Here is a 17,577-nt window from a genome sequence, read left to right on the forward strand (position 1 = left end):
CTCATTTGCATAATGCAAAATTGCGCAACGCCCACTTTCAATATAGAGGAAATAATTAGGAATAATATTGAATTAAACATCTTTTATACGTGTAATGCTTATTTAAAATGCATAAAGTTCGGGTTTTTAAAGATAAACGTCTCAAGGTAGTCGTCATTTATGATAAATTGTGGTAATAAGTTTAAATACGTTTATGCATCTAACATTTTTACGATTTTTCTGCCGTCTTGATTTATTTGTGTTTGCTCGAGGTACAGTGTTGTAGCGCGTGGTGTTGTTATGTAATAGCACGAGCCTTGTCCCCTTCCCTTCAGCACACAGTGGTGAATTTCATCACAACATGAAATGGTAAAAAAAAAGAAAGAATGAATATTTTGAATAAGATCTTAATCATTTCTGGCAGGATTTTGATGACAGTTAAAACACATTTCAACCTCAATTCCTTTGCTATAGCACTTTACATAACTACTTTTTATTGTCAGTATAAATTAAAAGCAGTAGAATAAATAATAGCATTATTTTTAAATAGTAATGAAAAGTAATTGAATCAACTGCAATAAGCTGCCATAATGTAATGCATGTTTGTGGAAGCGTGTAAAATCAATGTCATTGTGTCTATTTGACCATCTGTAAAATGTGATGCAAGTGCGTCCTCTAGTGTTACAAATAAACAAACTCATCAACATGGTGTGTTTTCTTAAATGCATTTTATTCTCAGAGTAGTGCGTAATTATGTGCACATTAAAAAAATTATAGAAGTGGTTTTCTACAACTAAATATTACAAGGATTAATATAATCTTGCTATTACTGAAGGATTTACCCATTACATGCGTTGACATGAGTAAGTTGCATTATAATTGCTATGATTCAATGTCATATTCATTGAGAGATATTCTCAATAGTCAATATTCACAGTTCTTCCACATTAAGAAAAATATCTACTGATTAAATATTTTATAGTTTGCAGTCCTCATCAGTCTACACTGCTTCCATTTGTCATACACAATTGTAATTCAAATACTGGAAACGGGTCATGCAACATCGTTTAGGAACTGCTTGCGTACAATCGCTTTTCATAATTACCTATAGTAATGTGTTTACAGAGAGAATAATTATCTAAAAACTTTGAAATTAAAAAAACACTTATCTAGTAGTTTTGATTTCCCGTGTTTAAACATAGTGTGCTCAAAGTCCATGATGTAAGGACATGTGTAATCTTATCTAATGCTAATGGATATATGACAAAGTCTGATTCCAGTCGAGTTTTATGCCTGTTTTCCTGTATGTCCTTCAGGTAGAAGCACATCCACAATGAAGCTGATCTTCTTTGAATGTAGCACACTGTAAGTGTTGTCAAACTGGACCACATCTACAGAGAAAAATACATTGTTATCAGTATAAATAATATGTATTATTTAGCACCACAAACTATGGAAGCTTGTTTCCCCTACAGGATAAAAACATAAAAAGGTAATTGCAACTTTTTATCTCACAATTCAGACTTTTCTTCTCTTTTTTTTTTTTTTTTCCAGAATTGTGATTTATTTATTTTTTTTCATCTCATAAATCTGACTTTATATTTCACAATTCTCCGAATTTAGAGAAAAAAAAAGTCTGAATTGTAAGATAAAAAGACACAATTACCTCTTGATTTTATTCCATGGTGGAATAACAAGCTTCCATAAAAAAAATTCAAATGTCAAATTCAAAACAAACATACAGATGCCTGGCTCCTCACAGGTGTAGGATCCATCCTCTGGAACTAGGTGGGAATTGTAACGTTCGGTAGGCAGTATTGCCTGCATGGCTTCCACTTTCTTTGTCTCATTCCCTTTCGTCTTCAGGAAAAGTCCAAAACCGATATCAGACCCCTCGCTCGCAAACTGCCATCTAGATTAAGAAAAAAAACAGTGTATTACTAGTTTAACCACAAAAGAAAGATGCAATAGTAGCGTGCATATGAAATATATTGCATGCTATTTTGCTAAACAATTATGCATAACAATTAGCACTTAACATATGGTACTTACCGTAGTACGCAGTTCGGAAAGAGCACCTCATAATCTAGCTGGTACGAGGAGCCACGGCTAATGGTGATGCACTGGTCATACTTCACTTTGATAGAGTCCCGCACATAGTACGACTTCGGCACTACACCACCATAACGTAACTGAGAGGAAGACGTCAGATGAGTAAAAGCAACTAAATATTGGTATTTTGAATAGACTACTGTTCAAAGGTTTGGGGTCAGTACACTGCAAAAAATGCTTTTCTTACTTAGATTTTTTTTTGTCTTGTTTTCAGCCAAAATATCTAGAAATTCTTAAATCAAGAAGGATTCTCTAGACAAGTAAAAAATTGTCTTGTTTTCAGAAAAAAAACAAGAAAAGAAAAATAATCTTGTCTTCTGTTTGAAATAAGATTATTTTTCTTACCCCATTGGAAGATTATTTTGCTTGTTCCAAGCTAAAACTCACTTAATTTTGACTTGTTTTTTTTCTGAAAAAAAGACAATAATTTTTTACTTGTCTAGAAAATCTTTCTTGATTTAAGAATTTCTAGATATTTTGGCTGAAAACAAGACAATAAAAACTAAGAAAAAAAGCATTTTTTGCAGTTTAAGACTTTTGAATGTTTTTGAAAGAAGACTCACCAAGGCTGCTTTTATTTGATCAGAAATACAGTAAAAACAAAAAAATTGTGAAATGTTATTACTATTTAAATAACCGTTTTTTATTTGAAAATATTTCAAAATGTAATTTATTTCTGTGATCAAAGCTGAATTTTCAGCATTATTACGCCACTCTTCAGTGTCAAACAATCCTTCAGAAATCATTCCAATATTCTGATTTGCTGCTCAAGATAAAATTCTTATTATCAATGTTGAAAACATTTTTTTTTTTTTTTTGTGGGAACCATGATACACTTCAACTGTGATCTTACTGACCCCAAACCTGAATGGTAGGGTATGTTATTCTTCTGTTCACTAGCAAACCTCACCATGGTCTTGCAGAGAGGGTTTCCATCAGGATCAGTCATGGATCCCCCATAAACCGCAGGTAACTGATCTGCATCCACATAGTTCCTCAAGACCTCCTTCCAGTTGGCTGGAAGGTGGAGATCACAAGAGAAATTGTCATTCATGCAGGATGAGTTACACACCAAAGTCAACAGTACTGTGATGTTTGCACTAATGAGACAACTTACAACCCAGCACAGCAATCTTCTGCCTCGTTTCCTCACGCAAGAAGTGTTTGACCAAGTTGTATGCAATAGGGAAGAGTTTAGGGGCTGTAGAAAGAAGAGTTTTATCATTTTATCAAACAATATTATCCTGATGTAATTTGACTGGTGCAACAATTACTCACCTTTGATTAAAAGCACCTTTTTTAGGTTCTCTGGATAGTTCTCTTCAAACATAGTCAGAATCTGTAGGGGGAAAATACCACAATATAACAATTTTAAACGTCATATTTAATTTTACATGTGAAGAAAGACTGTAAGGCATGTGTTGCAAATGTTTAAAGGAATATTTCACCCCAAAATGAAAACTTGCTGACAGTTTACTCACCCTTGAATCATCCAAGATGTAGATGAGTTGTTTCTTCATCAGAACAGTTTTGGAGAAATTGAGCATTACGTCACTTGCTCATCTGCAGTGAATGGGTGCCGTCAGAATGAGAGTCCAAACAGCTGATAAAAACATCACAATAATCCACACCACTCCAGTCCATCAGTTAACATCTTGTGAAGTGAAAAGCTGCACGTTTGTAAGAAACAAATCCATCATTAAGGCGTTTTTAAACTGTAAACCATCACTTTTGGCCAAAATACGAGTCCATAATTCATAATAACACTTCCTACAGTGAAAAAGTCCTCCCTGTTGTCCTCTCACATCAAAATACACCCACATATTTGTTGAACTGTTTTGGCTTATAAACGGTGCTTGATCTGTGCATATTTCTCTCCTGATTCAGATGAGATGACATTTTCACTGAAGACAGCAACATTATATATTATGGACTTGTAATTTAGTCAGTAAAATAAATAACAGAAAGTGAACATGCAGCTTTTCACTTCACAAGATGTTACTTGATGAGCTGAAGTCTTGTGGATTACTGTGATGTTTTTATCAGATGTTTGGACTCTCATTCTGACGGCACCCATTCACTGCAGAGCATCCATTGGTGAACAAGTGCTGTAATGCTACATTTCTCTAAATCTGTTACAATGAATAAACAAATTCATGTCCATCATGGATGGCCTGAGGGGGAGTAAAATTCTCATTTTTGGGTGAACTATTTATTTTAAAAAGATTTAAGCTCACACACCAAAGCTCTGTGGCTAGGTCACAGTAAAATACAAACAATTATACATAGTAACATTAAAAGTCTGTATCTTATTATTATTGGACTTCAAAAGGACTAAGCTGTACTAAAAGCATCATGTTCCTACCTCACCATACAGCTCAACGGCAGGCTTCCAAAGATGTTTCATGCCAAGCCCCTCACAGTCATAAATGATGGTGATTGATTCAATATATTTGCCAAGCTGATGAAAATGATCACCCAAAAACAAAAAAACACAGACATAATCCTGATAACTGCAGATGGGAAGCAGATTTGAATGTTCAAATAATAAAATGACACTCATTACAATTTAAAAAATAAAAGTTCCAAAAGGGGCTTTTTGCAGCGATGCCATAAAAGTGCAATGGAAAGGCCCCATGGATGTTAAAGCTTCTTGATGGATCCACAGATGCCAATAGAGAACCTTTATTTTTTTAAAGTGCAGAAAATAAAGTGAATAAAATATTCATATTAATTTGGTCTTTATTTGACAGACTGTACCTTTTTAGACTGCTTCTCACACTCTTGTCGTAGAAGTTCAGCGTCTCTGACTTTGGTCCTCAGGCAGTCTTGTTTGCTAGCCGACAGTAAAAGGCCCTTTGGATCAAGAGGTCCTATGATATCGTACCAGACGGGACTTCCCTCACGATCATAGCCACACAATCCCCCTGCCACATAGCGCTCAATGACCTGGATGGAGAAAAACAACTTAAGTTTGTTAGCAAGGCAATTTTCATTTTGAGATCATGATAAATATTTTAGTTGAACTGTCCTGATATACCTCAGGTGGCTTCCAGTCATCAATGATGGTGTTTACTTTCATATGTTTGCGAAACTCCAGATGCTGGAGTACAAACATATTGACATATGTCAGGCAAATGAGAAAAAAACTTTACGGAATTCTGGTTTAATTTGGTTTCTTACATGCATTATTCAAAGTGGCTGGATTACAGAAATGTCCTATTTTATATTGTAAAAAAATCTATATATTTCCTAAGTGAAATTATCATGGTTACTGAACAAATGTGACCCTGGAGCACAAAACCAGTCTTAAGTCGCTGGGGTATATTTGTAGCAATAGCCAAAAATACATTGTATGGGTCAAAATTATCCGTTTTTATTTTATGCCAAAAATCAAAGTAAAGATCATGTTCCATGAAGATATTTACTGAATTTCTTACCATAAATATATCAAAACTTAATTTTTGATTAATAATATGCATTGCTAAGAACTTCATTTGGACAACTTTAAAGGTGATTTTCTCAATATTTAGATTTTTTTGCACCCTCAGATTCCAGATTTTCAGATAGTTGTATCTCAGCCAAATATTGTCCGATCCTAACAAACCATACATTGATGGAAAGCTTATTTTGTCAGATTTCAGATGATGTATAAATCTCAATTTTGAAAATTTACATTTATGACTGGTTATGTGGTCCAGGGTCACACATATGATAGGATTTTGAGTTAGGATGTTTCTGTAATATAGCCTCAGGTGTTTAAAGTGCTTGTAAATTCATTTAAGCTGTGATATTACCTTTCTAATCATTGCTTCAGATTTTGGGACATTGAAGCTTCTAGCTGCAAACAAGATATAAAAGCAAACTTAAAATGTCTTTTAAATAATCTATACTAAAACAATTAGAAACTTTGTTACTTGTAGAAATTACTTTGAAATGATTTTCATTCAGAAATGACTAGAAAATGTCACAAATAATTACAAAGAAATGGCAAGTAACAACACATTGAAATAAATATGCAATTTAGAACGACTGAAATTTTTGTAAAATACACTCCTATAATTTTTGTTTTATTTACAACTTTTAAAAATAATTTTTAAAGTAAACTGCATTACTATACACAGTCTTGATTCTTTATTTAAATGCAAAATGGGAAAAATATGTAAAACAAATGCCAGATTTCCATGCTCTTTCCCAGATGAATCACAATTAAAGGCTAAATGCAGACGAGGACTTTAGGATATTATACAATAATGTAGTGCAAGTGGTGAGAGTAAATAATTCTGGAACGGTCAAAAATCACAAGTGAAGAGAGATAAACACTGACGCATACATTCAAAAGTATGTCACCTTGAACTTCTCCCTCAAAAAGTAAAGTCAACAGATGGTTTTGGGATGTTCTGCCTCAACATACAATATTGATTTCTAGATAAAACTGGTTAAGATGAAGCAATCGGACATGCAAAAACTAAATACATCTCAGAAATAACTTTTTTTGTTTCATGGAAGAGTACTTGCATATATTGTCCTCCATATAATCGCAAGTGTTTGCTGAAGATTACTGTAGATTTGGCAGTCTGTTAATCAACACACAGGTTCATGGGGTCAAAAGGTCACCCATAGAGCATGACCATTCAGTCAGAGTCAGAGATAATTTAATGGCAAGGACTTTAGCAGGCTTCCACTACATTCATACATAAATAACAAAAATCGAATTCCCAGATAAGGACAGTTTATGAGAACCATGTTGTTTCCCGTTACTCCGATGTTTGTATTATTACACTTTAAAATCCATTCTCACCTCTGAGCCACCGGAGCAGATAATGGTCAGTTTGATTGGGCAGTTGATCCAACACATCTGCTATTTTCTCCCGAAACTAATCAAACAAATTATACAAACAAATCTTTGACAGGAATATGGTGAACTCTGAAGATTAGTTTTGTATGCTATATCACATTTTAATATAAGGATATACCACCCTTCAAAGTATGGGGTCTTTATGTTTAAAAAAAAAAAGTCTTAAAGTTACAGTACAAACATACAGTAAAAACAGTGATGTTGTGAAATATTACTATAATTTAACTTTCAGCACCATTACTCAGTCTTAAGTGTCACATGATCCTTCAGAAATCATTCTAATATGCTATTTTGCTGCTCAAGTAACATTTATTATTATTAGTTGTGCTTGCCATAATATTTAGTTGATTCTTTAATGATCAGAACATTCAAAACAACAGCATTTATTTGAAATAGAAATTTTATGTAATTTTATAAATACCTTTACTGTCACTTTTGATCATTTGATTACATCCTTGCTGAATAAAAAAAATATTAATTTCTATAAATAAATAAATTAATAAATAAACTTGCTGACCCCAAACCTTTGAACGGTCGTTTATATTAAAACGGATATGTATGTTATGAGTCTCAAAATATATCAAAATATCCTGAAATTCAGGAATAAAAAATATTTTTTTTGCATTTACTTGCCTGTGCTAAAGCCTCAGTTTGTTTGGGACTGAGGTCTCCCACTCGTCCGCTCATGTTGGCTGCATCAAACACACCTCTGCATTGAGTTCTCGCGCTCATGCACCTGATATTTATACCCGGTCACGAGAGACGCGCGCGCTGATGTAAAGACGAGGCACGCGTAGCTAAGGGAATGAATGAAAAATACAGCGTCATTCTGAAACGATGCATGACAACAAATCCTTGATATTGTTCTGCAGTCACGCACTACAACAGTTGGTTACATGTGAAATATCCCCTACAGACGATTAACTTACTTTTTTTTTTTTTTGCACATTTTATTTATAAGCATATATCTACAATTTGGCAGTACTGGTGAACACATCAGCAAAATAATTCGATTTCGATTTATCATAATTTAAATTTCCATTATATTAGGATTATATTGAAATATTTAATATGTGGACCAATAATAATGCTCCAACAAGTGATTTACATTTATATTATAATTAGTTTCAGAAATAAGCCAATAACCGAAAAGGTGGGCGGGGTCAGATTTCACTAACATATAAAAGACTTCGAATTACTTTCAAAAATCAATATCGGTAGACGTTAAGGTTTCTACGCAGCTATGTTAGGAGAACATATAAAGTAAAATTTAAGTAATTTACAGCCTAATCACCAAGGCTTTCATATCAACATCGCATTTACATTAATCACCTTTAAAATATTCCTATAAAATGGTAAGCAATTTGTCAGTATCTGAAAAAGTTGAACTAACAGAAGAGCGGTTAGCCGACCAACGGTCGTTGTTTTTTTTTCAGATGTATAAGCTTAATATTACAAATATTATGGTGATTAATGAACAAATTAAAGGAGCAGGCAAAAATAAGACATTGTGAAATGTCATTAATGTGATATAACGTTTTTCTGTAGCGCGAGTGTATCTCCATTCATGTGGGTCAGGCGGGAGTGCAGATCGGTAACGCGTGCTGGGAGCTGTACTGTCTGGAGCACGGCATACAACCGGATGGGCACATGCCCACCGACCAGACCACTTCCGGCGGAGATCAGTCCTTCAACACCTTCTTCAGCGAGACCGGCGCCGGGAAACACGTACCCAGAGCGGTGTTCGTGGACCTCGAACCCACAGTCGTTGGTCAGAATGCATTTACATTTATTTACAAGTCAAAATACCATAGTACAGTTAGTGTAAATCATAATTAAAATAGTATAAGAATCGTATTTTCTGTATGTGTAATTACTAAAATCAAGTTACCAACGTTTATTGTAGTAAAAGTAATGGTATTTTGAAAGAAATGTGGTTACCATAGAGATTGTTTTGTATGATTAATTGACCATTTACTTTATTAATACATGTTTTGGGTCTCTTTGAACGATTTTGTTGTGCAAATTACTCCATTGTATTAACCATTCTCTTGCTAGGCCTCTGAAAAACGTTCATTTTTTTCCAACACTTCCTGTCCAAAAATCTGTCAAATAGAAACATTTTCGCCGTCACTAGTGTTATTTTAGTATTACCAAAGTCTATAGTCATTGGTATTACATAGGCCTATATACTATTGTATTTTTTTTTTTAAATGTTTTGATTTGTCTTTTGTTTGTTTATTTTTAATTGAATTTATTTATTTATGTTTTAAATATTTTTATTATTTAGGTTTGATTTATTTTATCTCGGTTTTAGTTGTGTTTCAATTTAAAAATAAATATTTTTTTCCAAGTTAAGGCAACATTTCAAATTTTTGTTTAATTCATTTTTTATCTATTATTTTATTCCAGCTTTATTTCAATTAACAAAAATTTATTAATAGTTTTAATTAATTTTTGTACCCCTGTGCCATCCAGTCAGTTCCTGTTTTTTTTCCCATTCAGATGAGGTTCGAACTGGAACATACAGACAGCTGTTTCACCCAGAGCAGCTGATAACTGGGAAGGAGGATGCTGCCAACAATTACGCCAGAGGCCATTACACCATTGGCAAAGAAATAGTAGACGTTGTAATTGATCGTGTTCGCAAACTGGTAAGACATTTTCCTCTATTTAGATATGCAGGTTTTCTTGCAATTATGTTTTTATAGATTTATTAATAGTTTTGATTTTGATTTTTATTGAATAGTTTTTTATTAACAGTTTTTTGATTAATAGTTAACAATAGTTTGTATCTTTTTAATTTTTTTTTAATTTAGTGTGACCAGTGCACTGGACTACAAGGATTCCTCATCTTCCACAGCTTTGGTGGTGGAACTGGTTCGGGCTTTGCTTCACTGTTGATGGAGAGGCTGTCCGTTGACCATGGCAAGAAAGCCAAGCTTGAGTTTGCTGTGTACCCTGCACCTCAGGTACCACATTTTTATTCAGTTCCCTTCACTTTAAAGTCGTGATGAAACAGAAGTAGTGATAGATCTTTTCTTAAATGTTGTGATGTACATCTAAGAGAAGTGGATCATCGAAAAGGGAAAAATGTTGGGTGGGTAATTTGCTTAATCCATCAGCAGATGTGAATGAAAGGGGTGGAGTTCAAGCAAATTAAATGACTGGAAAAGACTGGCAATACATCACCAGAGAGAAGTCTGTTGTTAGACCGGAAGATTGTGCTATGACAGTTTGATTAAAAATTACAAGGTTGAAAAAATATTTTAAAAAAATTAAAAAAGATTTCCATGTCTTTAACACATAAATATGTTTAAAAATCACTTGTTCCTTTCTGGTATTGTTAGTCACTTTATACTTAGAAATTTAGCGTTTTGAAATCTTCAATACTTTTACTTCATCAGAATGGTACAAAGCTTCACTTAAATATTGTATTAAATGAAAAATATTATAAAATGTGCAATGTCTTGGAAACCACCTGGAACACATTCAAGAACCACAAAATTTCAGTCTAGTGTATTATGAAAAACATTACAAGTACTTCAAACTGTTTTCTTCAGGTTTCCACCGCAGTGGTAGAGCCCTACAATTCAATTCTGACCACACACACCACCCTCGAGCACTCGGACTGCGCTTTCATGGTGGACAACGAGGCCATCTATGATATCTGCCGAAACAACCTGGACATAGAGCGGCCCACATACACCAACCTCAACCGCCTCATTGGCCAGATTGTGTCATCGATCACCGCCTCCCTGCGCTTCGACGGAGCTCTCAACGTCGATCTGACAGAGTTCCAAACCAACCTGGTGCCGTACCCTCGCATCCACTTCCCCCTGGTCACTTACGCCCCGGTGATCTCCGCCGAGAAGGCGTACCACGAGCAGCTGTCCGTCATGGAAATCACCAACGCCTGCTTTCAGCCAGCCAATCAGATGGTGAAGTGCGACCCTCGGCACGGGAAGTACATGGCTTGCTGTATGCTGTACCGTGGAGACGTGGTTCCAAAGGATGTCAATGCCGCCATCGGAAGCATAAAGACCAAGAGGACAATTCAGTTTGTTGACTGGTGTCCCACAGGGTTCAAGGTCAGCCTGTGTCTTTTGTTTGCGTTCTACATTGAATTGTACACTGGAGAAAACTAAATTAACATAGCAATATATAGCAAACTATTACAAGTGGGACAATGCTGTAACATGGCATACAATAGTAATGTTTGTAAATATTTGCATGAGTTGTTAGGTGTGAAAAGATGTTTTCGTTTTTGCTATATTCAGGTTGGTATCAACTACCAGCCGCCGACTGTGGTTCCAGGAGGCGATCTGGCCAAAGTTCAAAGGGCAGTCTGCATGTTGAGCAACACCACAGCCATCGCTGAGGCTTGGGCCCGTCTGGATCACAAGTTTGATCTAATGTACGCGAAGAGAGCCTTCGTGCACTGGTACGTCGGAGAAGGTATGGAGGAGGGCGAGTTTACGGAGGCCCGTGAAGATTTAGCTGCTCTTGAGAAAGATTACGAAGAGGTGGGAGTCGACACTCCCGAAGGAGAAGGCGAAGAGGGAGAAGAAGAAATGTGATATTACTCTTTAAGTTCTGAATATAGCAATAAATATCAACATTTCACTTTTGGTAGTCTTTTAGGCGTTTATTAATCAGCATTAAAAAAAATCTAGTCACCGATAGCCACTAATCAAACAGCTACAATGTACAGTACCTTACATCAGGAGTGTTACAGGTTACCACACTACAGATAAAACAGTTCAGAAGGATTCTGCACCATAAATTGTCGTCAGAAACAGAAAGTTGTAGATGGCTTCGAAGATTTATCAAAGCACAGCGACGGTGTGATTAAATGCTTTCTTCATTAATCGTCACTTTTTTGTTTGTTCTGTTGCAAGGCACATTTGATTTCTTTTAACCTGTACTTACATCAGCATACAGTAAGTGACTTTACTCTCTAACTTTACAGACTTGCATAATAACAACCTTCATATAAAACGTGCACAAGAATTGTCACAACCCAGCATGACAGTTTTTACTTCAAAGTACCTGCACTTCTCTGCAAAGACAGTGCCAAAATAGATCACTTTACATATCTGTAATGTTGTAAACAGTGTTCTAATTATTTTAATAATATAATATTTATATTATTTTTAATATGGTAGCTGTTTAAGGATAGTTTGATTCAGTTTAGGATAATTAAACTGTTTACCAAAGTCTGATTAACACTAAGAAAGTCTTTCTACAGCAGACGGACTGTCAGGCTGGTCTGTTAATGCCACATTTCATTTCATGTTTAAATGAAATCAAAATGAAGTCCAACAAAGCCACTATATTCAAAACCGCTTAACGGAGCGCTCATGGAACAGTTGGAGTGCATCTTTGGTCAGTTTTTAAACCGGAAGTCCAAAATGCCAATATTGACTGTTGTCGTTACAGTGAAAATAGGAAGGTTTCCTCACAAAATATAAAAGTACACAGTAAAGTTGGCTTACATGTGCATAAGGACCCATTTTAACATTTTCAGTTAAATTAGGTTATTTACATAAATGCAATACCCCCATTGTTTAGAAGTCATTTACATTACTTTTCAGATTAATACGTTCGATTCTGAATCATAATCTTAATGCATCTTACAGCATTTTAGGTTATGCAAACAAACTGAAATTAATATGTTGTTAACCAACAGGCAGGTTCACAAGCAATCTGTAGACCTTTCTGCATTTTCTGTATTGAACATATGAAAAAAAATTCATACCAAGATACAATACATATATAAGTGACAGAGAATGAGCCGAAATCTGCTAAACATCTGAATTCTGTGGGCACAGATTCTTTGTGGACCTGCAGAAACCCAAACCTGTTACGATCAAAGTGCATCTAAAGAAAAAGGGAGGAAAATTACACTTCACATTCTAGTGGAAAGGTTCAGGCAGAAGAACATCATTGCATTATAAAACCTGCCCGTGGGGGAAGACCAGCGCTGGGCCCTTGAGGGAGTGCTTGTGGGTAGGGACATGAATATGATGGCACCATGTTTGGCAGAGGAGCACCGATGCTCTGAGGGTTGTAAGGCATTGCTGATGGTTGAGATGTTGGTGCTGGTCTTGCGTGAGCTGGAGAACCATTAGCTAGCCTTTGGAAAGGTGCGGTGGAGTTATGGGTCTCCTGAGGTTGTGAAGGATCAGTAGAGGAACCCTGAGGAAGTTGAACACCCTTCAGCACCATCTCCTGTAGCTTATCGATCTTCACACGCCTCAGATGTGCCAGCTTCCTCTTGCTCTGGTAGTCATCAATAAAGCTGTCCAGGGGCAAGGATCCGTCCAAGAATGAATCGGCCATGTTCTACAAAACACGTCGGAGAATCTTAACATCGTGTAGAAATCAGTGTTATGGATTTCTGAAAATATGGAAAATGTTGTTACCTCCGTTTCTTCTTCGATCTTGGCTCCCTCGGTTTGCAAAAGAGCCAACAATGTGTCAAGTGAACTGTTACCTGAAAAGAGATCCAATTTAAAACATGATTACATACAAAATAACTTCAATATTTCATCAGTGTCATCCAGTTGTACTACATTAGCAGTTAGAAAGACACATTAATACACATTAATTTCTAATTTGACAGTTTAATGGGTCAAAGAGGATACGTTAAAGGAACAGTTCACCCAAAAATTTGCTGGAAATGTACTCACCCTCAGGCCATTGAAGATGTAGATCAAATTGTTTCTTCATCAGAACAGATTTGGACAAATTTAGCATTACATCACCAATAGATCCTCTGCAGTGAATGGGTGCCGTCAGAATGAGAGTCCAAACAGCTGATAAAAACATCACAAAAATCCACACTACTCCAGTCAATCAGTTATTGCCTTTATGATGGAACTTTATAATGGATTTGTTTATTACAAATGCACAGCTTTTTGTTTCACAAGACATAAATTGATGGACTGGAGTGGTGTGGATTATTGTGATGTTATCAGCTGTTTGGACTCTCATTCTGACGGCACCCATTCATTGGTGAGCAAGTGGTGTAATGTTGATTTCTCCAAATCTTTTCCCATGATGAAATAAACTTAGCTAAATCTTGGATTGTCTGATTGCAAATAAATCTTTAGCAAATGTACATTTTTGGGCAAATTATTCCTTTAAAAAATGAGATAGTGCTATGAGCATATTGCATTGCTTTTATAGAAACACTGTACTGGATAGTAACCAAACAAACCCATAAAGAGCACTGTCTAATAATAGAGGGAGCGTTTTTCATAGTGTGAATAACTTTACATCAGTGTAGAGTTTCTTTGGGAAATTATTCAAGCAGTCTTTGTATCAGTGTAATTCTAAGCTGTCTGCTGTGTCCTACTGACCCTGATAAACTCACTTTCAAAATGTCTGCTCTGCCAAATCATTACGCTGATAACACAAGATAAAAGATTTCTTAAAATAAATCATGGAGAAAATTGGATAAATATAGAGCACAAGCCCTTTAACACTGATATTTGTGTGCAGATTTGACCAGGGATGATCAGTATCAGCTGCAACTGATATAAAGAGGAAGCATTATGTGACCAAACAGGTTCACCAGGATACTTTATTGTTTTACACCAAAGGAGGAAGACAAAAAAGGTATGGAGAAAAGAAAGATGTGCTCTTTTGTTGTCCCGTCTACATACATTTAAATTGTGCAAAGTATTTGGATACTCAGGTCATGCTTAAAAAATGTCTGAACGTCAAATGCTGCAGGATGTTTTCTCTTCACTAACTTCATCACTTTTGCTCAATGTGTTTAAATAAGTGATTTTTTTTTCCGGGACATGTCCTGGCTGAGATTTCTAATCTGCCTAAAATGCCCGGGTTTTGGTTTTGTTTTCATGTTGATGTTTTCTTTACAGTCCTCATACCTTTTATACACATGTATTTGCATTGCTTTGACTTTCTCTGTAGATCCCACCTTCTCGCATGCCACGATTGGTTGATTATGTACAATGCCTGCATGCTATTGGTCAAACTACTTTTCAGTCATTAGCTTCAGCAAGTATGAAAACAATAGAAAAACTAAGGCAAATCCCAGACACCACTTGATCTATCGATTTCTCATTTGAAAACCCAACAAACACTGGTGAAATGGTTTGAGAGTGTGAGTGAGGCAAGTTCATATCTGACCTAGCGTGGACCTGCGGAGCTGGTAGGACTCGTGCAGATCTTGTAAACAGCAGTAGCGTTTGGTCAGCTGGATCTTCTGATGGTCCATTTCAGGCTGCAGGCTCAGGTTCTGCTCCGCCAGACTGCGGTTACTGGCGATCGTCAGCTCTTTATTCTGCTGTATGTCCTGCATCTGTCACAGCAACAGAGTCACAAAACATACTTCAAGGATCTTTTCAACTACTCGGCAATGCAAAGCAAGATTATTCACACAGCTCATGCACAATGAAATAAGGAAAAAACTAAAATTATACCATCTAAAAGTACTTAAAAATAATTTAAAATGTCTAAAAATTTAAAATGTATTTTAATAAAACTTAATATAATTTAATAAAATGAACTGCTCAAGAAAGTACATGGATTTTATATGTGACCCTGGACCACAAAACCAGTCTTAAGTCGCTGGGGTATATTTGTAGCAATAGCCAAAAATACACTGTATGGGTCAAAATGATCCATTTTTCTTTTATGCCAAAAATCATTTGGATATTAAGTAAAGGATCATGTTCCATGAAGATATTTTGTAAATTTACTACTGTAAATATATTAAAGCGTCGTTTTTGATTAGTAATATGCATTGCTAAGAATTCATTTGGACAAATTTAAAGGCGATTTTCTCAATATTTAGATTTTTTTGCACCCTCAGATTCCAGATTTTCAAATAGTTGTATCTCAGCCAAATATTGTCCGATCCTAACAAACCATACCTTTCAGATGATGTATAAATCTCAATTTCGAAAAATTGACACTTAAGACTGGTTTTGTGGTCCAGGGTCACATATATATAATAAGAACATAAAAAAGCATATCAAATACAATAATGTAAAACAATTTAATAAAATGTAACATGGCTTAATAAATAAATTAGATCAATAAATTAAAAACCCAAGTTAATTATATGCACTTATATAGAGAGGCTATTCTGACCAAAAATATTAACATAGCTTAAAAATCTATTCATTTAGTATATTAAAACCTTTTACACTTTTTGACATTTTTAGACTCTGGGTGGGGAAAGGTACAACTCTAATAATCAATCAAATGAAGGTTTTATCAGCATTGCATGTTTGGTTGACAGCATCAGACCGTTCACACTAACCAGTCTTCATACAACACTCATGTTTTTGTCTTTATTTCATAAGGTCAGTTGCCTTCATTCTTCAGTCTGACACTTTCGTTCTCTCCGTCCAACCACTCCTTCAGTCAACAAAGCTTCCCAACAAATCAACACGGCTGTAGTCAAAGGTGAAAGATCTCTGTCCCAGAATGCAACAAAACAACGCAAAACACGAAAGGAGCTGTCACTGATCTACACTCTCTGTCCGCAGAAACTCAATCATATCCCGGGATTAAACCCACCTCGTCCATCTCCCTGACCATTCTCCGGAGCTTGTCATCGTCCTCCAGCAGTTCGTGCAGCTGTGTGGAAGAGTACGACTGCAGTCTGTTCTCGAAGCCGGACATTTCTCCCATGGCTTTGTTATTGTGTCTCTCTCCGCTCCGCTGCCGCAGGGAAGTCTCTTGTGTTGCTCCTCGACCGGAAGTCGAGTAATTCCCGTCAAATCTGCGCGTGAATGGACGTGACGTCACGTGCGTGGACGTGTGAGCGACGTCAAGAGGCCATTCATGGAGAAGGATTTAGGAAACACGGTTTTTATATAAACATAGAATTGGATTAATATCTTTACAGTATATGTACTAATATATATTGTTATACATTATTTAGTTTTCAATTAAAATCACGACAGTTTTAGCGTATCATCTCTGGTGGTTTATTTAAAAGCCTATTTAGCATTTATTTGCAGCATTTCAATAGAAAATCATGTCGTTTTCTTATTATTAATTCATCACTGTAACTACAGTTTCCGCCACAAATACTGTAGTTAACAATAAATAAATATGAGATCACCATCTCAAAATATTTCTGTCTTTGTATTAAATTCCCTTTTGATGTCAAGGGTGGCTAATATAATACTATAATATTTTAATATATAGCATTGTACCAGTGTTATTTTAGTATCACTGATGTACTATTATAGCTTTTTGATCGATTTTATTTTTATATTTTCTGTTTACACTGTAATTTTACTTAAAGTTCTAGTAATTTAGTAATCTAAAAAAAAAAATGTATATTTTTTAAATGTCTGTATTATTATTTTAATTTTAGTATTCCAAAACTTAATGAAAACTATTAGAAATGTTGCATTTGCAACTATTATATTTATTTAATTTCTTCTTTTTTTATTGAAAATTTTTTTTTTTAAAGGTTTTAGTTTTAGTTAACTAATTATGTATTTAAGGTTTTACATTTATTTTATTTTTTACTGTAAAGAATACCATTATGTATGTCTAAATATATATATATATATATATATATATATATATATATATATATATATATATATATATATATATATATTGTAAAT

General features: G+C 35.1%; 3 protein-coding genes across 3 annotated transcripts; 1 reads left to right on the forward strand and 2 right to left on the reverse strand.

The window, feature by feature from the left end:
* Positions 1-688: 688 nt before the first annotated feature.
* sec14l7 (SEC14-like lipid binding 7) lies at positions 689-7,732 on the reverse strand. Its single transcript, XM_058789368.1, has 12 exons — positions 7,583-7,732; positions 6,893-6,968; positions 5,889-5,932; positions 5,132-5,194; positions 4,852-5,040; positions 4,457-4,552; positions 3,370-3,430; positions 3,209-3,292; positions 3,002-3,108; positions 2,032-2,171; positions 1,722-1,891; positions 689-1,370 (listed from the first exon to the last, which is right to left on the reverse strand). The coding sequence occupies exons 1-12, from the start codon at positions 7,679-7,681 to the stop codon at positions 1,267-1,269; spliced, it is 1,233 nt and encodes a 410-aa protein (XP_058645351.1). The 5' UTR covers positions 7,682-7,732; the 3' UTR covers positions 689-1,266.
* A 433-nt stretch (positions 7,733-8,165) lies between these two features.
* tuba7l (tubulin, alpha 7 like) lies at positions 8,166-11,552 on the forward strand. The gene is given in 7 exon segments (XM_058788655.1): positions 8,166-8,304; positions 8,498-8,720; positions 9,455-9,603; positions 9,769-9,921; positions 10,513-11,040; positions 11,230-11,489; positions 11,491-11,552. Coding segments are annotated over 7 exon segments (1,368 nt in total). The 5' UTR covers positions 8,166-8,301; the 3' UTR covers positions 11,543-11,552.
* A 1,343-nt stretch (positions 11,553-12,895) lies between these two features.
* On the reverse strand, positions 12,896-17,103 carry vps37bb (VPS37B subunit of ESCRT-I b). Its single transcript, XM_058788656.1, has 4 exons — positions 16,511-17,103; positions 15,113-15,284; positions 13,378-13,448; positions 12,896-13,297 (listed from the first exon to the last, which is right to left on the reverse strand). Exons 1-4 carry the CDS (start codon positions 16,622-16,624, stop codon positions 12,896-12,898), a joined length of 759 nt encoding a protein of 252 aa, XP_058644639.1. The 5' UTR covers positions 16,625-17,103.
* Between the last annotated feature and the right edge of the window lie 474 nt (positions 17,104-17,577).

The sequence above is a fragment of the Onychostoma macrolepis genome, chromosome 10, assembly GCF_012432095.1.
Source record: "Onychostoma macrolepis isolate SWU-2019 chromosome 10, ASM1243209v1, whole genome shotgun sequence".
NCBI lineage: Eukaryota > Metazoa > Chordata > Actinopteri > Cypriniformes > Cyprinidae > Onychostoma > Onychostoma macrolepis.

What these genes read in the sequence shown, in the direction of transcription:
- sec14l7 (XM_058789368.1), bottom strand. Translation starts at nt 7,681, where the DNA reads ATGAGCGCGAGAACTCAATGCAGAGGTGTGTTTGATGCAGCCAACATG. An exon ending in CTGAAGCAATGATTAGAAAG is followed by an intron (nt 5,195 to 5,888) that starts GTAATATCACAG and finishes TTTGTACTCCAG; the next exon opens with CATCTGGAGTTTCGCAAACA. An exon ending in ATGACTGGAAGCCACCTGAG is followed by an intron (nt 5,041 to 5,131) that starts GTATATCAGGAC and finishes TTCTCCATCCAG; the next exon opens with GTCATTGAGCGCTATGTGGC.
- vps37bb (XM_058788656.1), bottom strand. Translation starts at nt 16,624, where the DNA reads ATGGGAGAAATGTCCGGCTTCGAGAACAGACTGCAGTCGTACTCTTCC. An exon ending in GCTCCGCAGGTCCACGCTAG is followed by an intron (nt 13,449 to 15,112) that starts GTCAGATATGAA and finishes ATCTCTTTTCAG; the next exon opens with GTAACAGTTCACTTGACACA. An exon ending in AGATCGAAGAAGAAACGGAG is followed by an intron (nt 13,298 to 13,377) that starts GTAACAACATTT and finishes CGTGTTTTGTAG; the next exon opens with AACATGGCCGATTCATTCTT.